We start from the raw sequence: 5,829 nt of genomic DNA on the forward strand, positions 1-5,829 counted from the left end.
GCGATATGTAGTCGAGACGCCCTTGCGGTCAGAATGAGCGTCCTAGAGCCGGTCCAGTCACCATCTGTTGTGCTAGTCATCGTGCCGAATGAAGTGTGAAGCTCAGCGCTCGATAAGCTTTCGAAAAGAAGTCATATTCGACGTCAAGCCGATTATTCGTGATTCCGTTCGTAAGTCGCATCATGTCTGAAAAGTAGTCGTCATTCGTCATCGAGTCGTAGAAAGGTCGTCATTAAAATAGAATCGTCGTAAATCAGGAAAAGCCAAGGAAAGAAGCAAAGTATGTGTCGATTCGAGTTGTTGAACTCTGGTGTTGTCCTTGTCGGGGGGTATCTTCCAAGAAGCCTCTCTAAACCGAACATATAAAAAGAAAGAAGGAAAAAAGAAAGTTCCGAGGATATCAGCGAAGATTCCATAGTGAAGTTTCTGTCTCGGACTTGAGCCGAGCGTCGTGCATTGCTGCGTGTACGTCTTTTTCTTGAGAACCAAAGATGACGGAAGGAAAAAGGCCAAAATAAAACAAGCCGCCTGTATCGGGTCCCTGCCAGTTGTAAATGCATCCAAATACCCGCCCCGGATCCAGCCATGTGGTGTTGTGGTAGATGAAAGAAAAGTCGAGAGACGATAGTGAGTTGTGTGAACGACCGTTAAAGAGTTGTTTCCCGGAGAGGAATAAGAGACCAAATTCTCCGAAACCCAAAAGAACGCTTGCTATGAAGACAAAAGAAAGATATAAAAAAAAGAGCAAAAAAAAACAATGCGAGAGGGGATATTCTTAAAACTTGTTCGAAACACCGTTCCTTATGCAATAAACGCCGATATGCCGTGTCCATGATGGATGATAGTTCTATGCCGCTGCGAAATTTGAAAGCTTCAACTTTTCTCCGGGAAACGAGGAAGGGATTGGTGCAGTATTATAAGCTTGAGGTCGTCACCACTGGATAGCTGTCCTGGGGCCCTGGTTGTCACATAATGGTCGCATACTCTTGGTATCGATCCCAGCCAAAGCCACTCATACCGCCCATGCTACCCATGTTTCCCATTCCACCCATTCCTCCCATGCCCATGCCGATACCGCATTGAGCGGGAGCGAGCATGCTGGGGAGAGGAAGAGCGGGGATGGGGGCTGTCACTGGAGGCGAGCTCCAGTAGAAACCAGCAGTGGAGTGTGGCTGGGTGAAGGCAGGAGTGGGTGACAAGTCGCTCATGGTCATCGGTGCCCAGATGGGACTTGTGTTTGAGTCGGCCGATGATGTGACGCTGGGGCTTGAAGGAAGCACTTGCCATGAGTCGACGGCAGCCAGGTTGCCATGGTAGCTAGGTTGCGACCACATGTTGTGAGCGGGAGAGCTGGGCAGCAGTGTGGGTTGTCGGACAACTTCAATGACACGAGGAGGAGGAGGAGGTAGTAGAGGCTTCATAAGAGCGCTGATGTTGTTCTTGACCTCCTCACTCTTGCCACAGAGCAGTTCGCCAGCACCCTCCTCCTCAAGGCCCTCAAGGGCTGAGACGTGGGTGCGGAAAACAAACTTGTTGATGTCCTGGACAAAATCCTCGTGAAGCTTCTTGCACTGTTGCTCCTTGTCGGTCCAGTCGTATGTGTTGGCCTTGGCATCGACACAGTGGATCTCCTTGTGGTACTCAACAAGAGCTTCAATGGAATCTTTTGTGAGCTTGAAGGCAACCTCATTTCGCAAAACCATGTCGACGTGAACAATGTAAGCCTCAACGTGAACGAGCTCATAGTTCATAATAGCCTCGACTAGTGGGTTGGCAGCATCCCGCTTGAATTCGCACTCGGGTGTCTTAGGCAACATAAGCGACGTCAATGTCCAGATGGCATTGGGCGATGATAGAGTCTCGGTAAGGCATCTCTGGTGTTGAGGGACAGAGTTGAGAGGGCGCTTGACACGGTTGATGCGCTTGAGTGTTTGTGTAAGCCAAGGCTCGATTTTTGAACCCAAGACGACGTTGACGGATGAAGCCCGAGGAGCGAAGGCGGCGGCCGACGCCGGAAGGAGTTGGACGGGCATGTTAGTGAAGCGGAGGCGGGGCGAAGAAAGTCTAAGCGGAGCGGAACGGAGCGGGGGGATATCGCTGAACGGTACGGGAACGGGGACGTTTTAATAAACGTCAAACGTTTGTCGCTGCGTCTATTGCAAAGAATACGGTGCGGGGGGTATCGAACAAGAATATATATAAAAAAAGGATACGTCGGAAGACGGAGCAGAGCAGGGATTCGGGAGTTGTAGATGGGATTGGATAGTACTTATGCGGGCGGAAGGGCGTAGTAATAAGTTGTTTAGCGGCAAGGTACTATAGATATTGACTTGTCGTATCTTTCTAGGTGAAATCGCCTGCTAAGCTGCCGCAACCGAGTAAAAGAAAAGAGAACGTAGGACGAATTGCTCGTAAAGAAGAAGAAGAAGGGAAAGGGAAAACGGAGGGTGGAAGGTGGTGTGGAGAGATGATATAGCAGTCGGGGGGGACAGTATCCGTAAGTAAGGTAAGGCAAGGCAAGTGCTCTAACTATAGCGGTGGTAATGGTTGTGTGGGTAAAACCTGAACGGAAGGCGCTGGTCAGGTCTGGGATAAGTATTCCTTTTAGTTTAGTTTGGTTTTTCTGGGTGCAACTTTGAGCGGGGGGCTAGTGAGCTAAAAAGCAGCCCTGTATTTTGTAGTCTTCAGTGGTGGCTACAGGTGACGGCCCACTGGAGGAGGGAGCCAAGCCACCTCATAGCTTTTGCGCTGGCCATAGTCAGTCATCCGTAGTTGCATTTTGGATACCTTTGCAGATGCAATGCACGGCACTGACCACTTCCGGGGTGTCTCGGAGGAGAGGGTGTAAGTATTGTCTAGCGCAGTGCAGTGTTGTAGGTATTCTTCGGAGGAGGCGTGCGGCTGTGTTTGACCTGCATTGCATATGCTGGCTGACCCAAGTCGGGCAGCCTAAGAGGCAATAATTCATGGCACGGGCAGTCTGTACCTTGCGTATTGTCTTGTATTCCATGACAACGACAGGAACTGCGACTGCGACTGCGACTGCAGCTGAGGAGATGCATGCCGACGGCACACAAAAAATGTTTTCTAGGGTATAATCTACTATAGCATTGGCATTGATTGAGTCACAACCTCAACAGATCCCAGTCTAGGGCAGAATTGAATGAGAAAAAAATCATGTCGTGTGGGTGTGGCGTTGGACCAAGTACCGGTACTTGAGACTGTAGCGACTGTATGTACCCACTTCTATTCTGTGCCAGTGTTAGTGGAGGTATGTATCTCTCTCCCTGATACCTGACATGGTGATTCCATCTCTTACTCGGACTCATCCAAGACACGACCTCTCTTTAGAGTTGCATTGACATTTCTCTCACAACTTTGCGTTTGTGCTAACTAGGATCTCTAATGAATGAATCAATATCACATGTTCCCAAATCATCTCACCATTTGACGTCTTACCACACTCCAACGCTTAGACTATGCCATCCCCTGTCCTAGCCGCTCTCCTGGCTTTGGCAGGAAACAAGAAACGAAACAACCGCCGGCGCTTCTCCCAATCCCCTGTCTCATCCTGGTCTCTTATCTACGACAGAGTGGTAATTATATGTGCCGTGCTTGAGATTAGTGTGCGCCTTGCCAGCCGATCAAGTGTAGAGTAGTATACGATAGCCCCTAGCTGATATACCTAGACTGTCGTCGTAACCACACTTGAACATTTACAAGCAAAATCTGAAAAGTGACAAGTTACGTTCCTGCAGCTTCACTAACAGGCCACTTTCGTTCACTCTCACATAATAACCTAGTTAGAAAATAGGCTAGTTGCTGTCCAACTCCTACAGAGGTTGGCCCGCTTCCTGACGATACTCTCTCTTTGTCTACACTTGCAGTATTATGCGACCTCCTCTTGGGCCGATCAATGGCTTATTGCGACTCTTCCTACCTTGCCAAACTCTACTCCTGTAAGCCCGTGCTCCTACCGTTGACCCTTGCCTGCCGAGTGTTTCCGTAGCTCACGATCACAAGCAAGCGAGGACGAGCTTTTGAACTTGTGGAAACAGAGACGCCGGTCAGATCCGCACTGAAGGCTTTGCTAGATTTTGAAGCTTGCATAAGCGGCGCTTCAAAGTTCCCCCTCCTTCACAAGAGACATCTGCCGTCCTGCTCATTCGTGCCCTCACACTGGATGGGCCAAGCAGAGACAATGATGTGCTCCGTTGTTCCGTGTTCCACAATCTTGGAGGCACACACGACTCGGTCCATCACACCTAATCGGGACTTGGTGAGTCGCCCTCGATTATCCTCGGACGAGCTGACACCTTCGGATCTTCAGCTGAAGACATGGTAATACTGTGATATCAACGACGTGACGGTCCTGTCAATGAGAATGCAACAGGCGCTTTGTCCAGCCAAGAGCATTGTTATGGGATGATATGCATAGCATACGCATAGCATAGCACCTACCTGCACTACCAGATGCACGAATGCTCGGCTTTGCGACGTAGTTGCATGAGTTCTTTAGCTGGTTTAGTGACCAATATCAAACCCACTTGGTTGATGTGAGTCGCCATCCCCCCGCCGTGAATATTATCACCTTTGTCGACAGATCATAACAACTGCACCGACGCGAATATCACAGTAAAGTTGTGGTTCTAGGACCGGCGGGCAAGCCCTGATCCCCGTCCTCCGCCCTGCTCTCAAGATTGAAGCACATCTAAGGGGCATCTTCACCTTCAACGGCTCGGTCCCCATCAGGTTGCGGTCGCTCCCGTCGCTCCCGTCTCGTCTTTAAGGGGAAATCAGGCTTCTCACGATGTGGTTGGCCATGGGAGATGACAAGATCCCTTCAAGTCTCCCAGGCTGAGGAGACATGATCCATGCATCGCCAAACCCTAGATTCTAATTACCAGAAAAGGAGAGGACACTTATCCAGATGGGAGGAAGGGGAGGAGCGTGGAGGTTAGATCAGGGCCAAGGAGGGGGGAGGATGGGATCCCAAAAGACTGGAGAGGAACAATAGCCCATCGATGGGCTGGTACGAACAAGAGCCATCCATGCTAGTGTCAGACGTGAGGTGAGGCTCTCATGGAAGTGCACTTACAACGCCTGATTGGTTGGTGGACAGGCGCTATGAGCCAATCACAGCGAGAGACATTTCTCGGCTCTAGTCCCAGCATCCAATCATGGCTCATAGATGGCTCAAGACAAAGAGAGCTGGGGAGACCAGGCAAAGGGTCATGGAGTCGTCGGAAAACCCAATCCTAAAGAGGAATTTGAGTTACTTTGTCGAATCCAGAAACTCCCCAGGAGGCGCTTGACCTTTGGTGATGGTTGGTGTTGGAGTCAAAGCTCCATCTTTCCATCCTCGTCCTGGCACCTGGCTCGATCCGTCCGCTACGGGCTGTTGGAGACTCGATGCATTCCAGGGAGCGGGCACTGGGACCGAATATCGACGTGATCCCTGTGAGTTTTCTTGGAGAAATATTCAAGGGGTCGTCTCCGCATAGGAGGTCGGGCAAGTGGTCACTTTCCCTCCTATTGCTGGACCTCGTGGTACCGTTCTAGAAGCATGAGAGTATCAGACAATTTACCCTTGCATGACCGCGCGGCCAATGGCCATTATCCGAGACCATGACTTTCGGAATGAATGATATGCGCGCCGCGCTCGCAGACGCGACTGCGACTGTCAAGCACCACAGTCGATGCTACAACACCACCAAGTGTCGAGTTGGGTGGACGGAAAATGGCTGGCTGGGTCCGCTGATCGTTCGGCCGCTTGCCGGATCCCAAGACTCGAGAGGGGAAAATGTAAATACGGGCACGTGCATCTCC

At 50.6% G+C, this 5,829-nt stretch overlaps 1 protein-coding gene across 1 annotated transcript; it reads right to left on the reverse strand.

Moving 5' to 3' along the window:
* Positions 1-965: 965 nt before the first annotated feature.
* FGSG_06917 (uncharacterized protein) lies at positions 966-2,033 on the reverse strand (the record flags this gene model as incomplete). Its single annotated transcript, XM_011328282.1, has 1 exon — positions 966-2,033. One exon carries the CDS (start codon positions 2,031-2,033, stop codon positions 966-968), a length of 1,068 nt encoding a protein of 355 aa, XP_011326584.1.
* Positions 2,034-5,829: the final 3,796 nt, after the last annotated feature.

The sequence above is a fragment of the Fusarium graminearum genome, chromosome 4 (genome assembly GCF_000240135.3).
Source record: "Fusarium graminearum PH-1 chromosome 4, whole genome shotgun sequence".
Lineage (NCBI taxonomy): Eukaryota > Fungi > Ascomycota > Sordariomycetes > Hypocreales > Nectriaceae > Fusarium > Fusarium graminearum.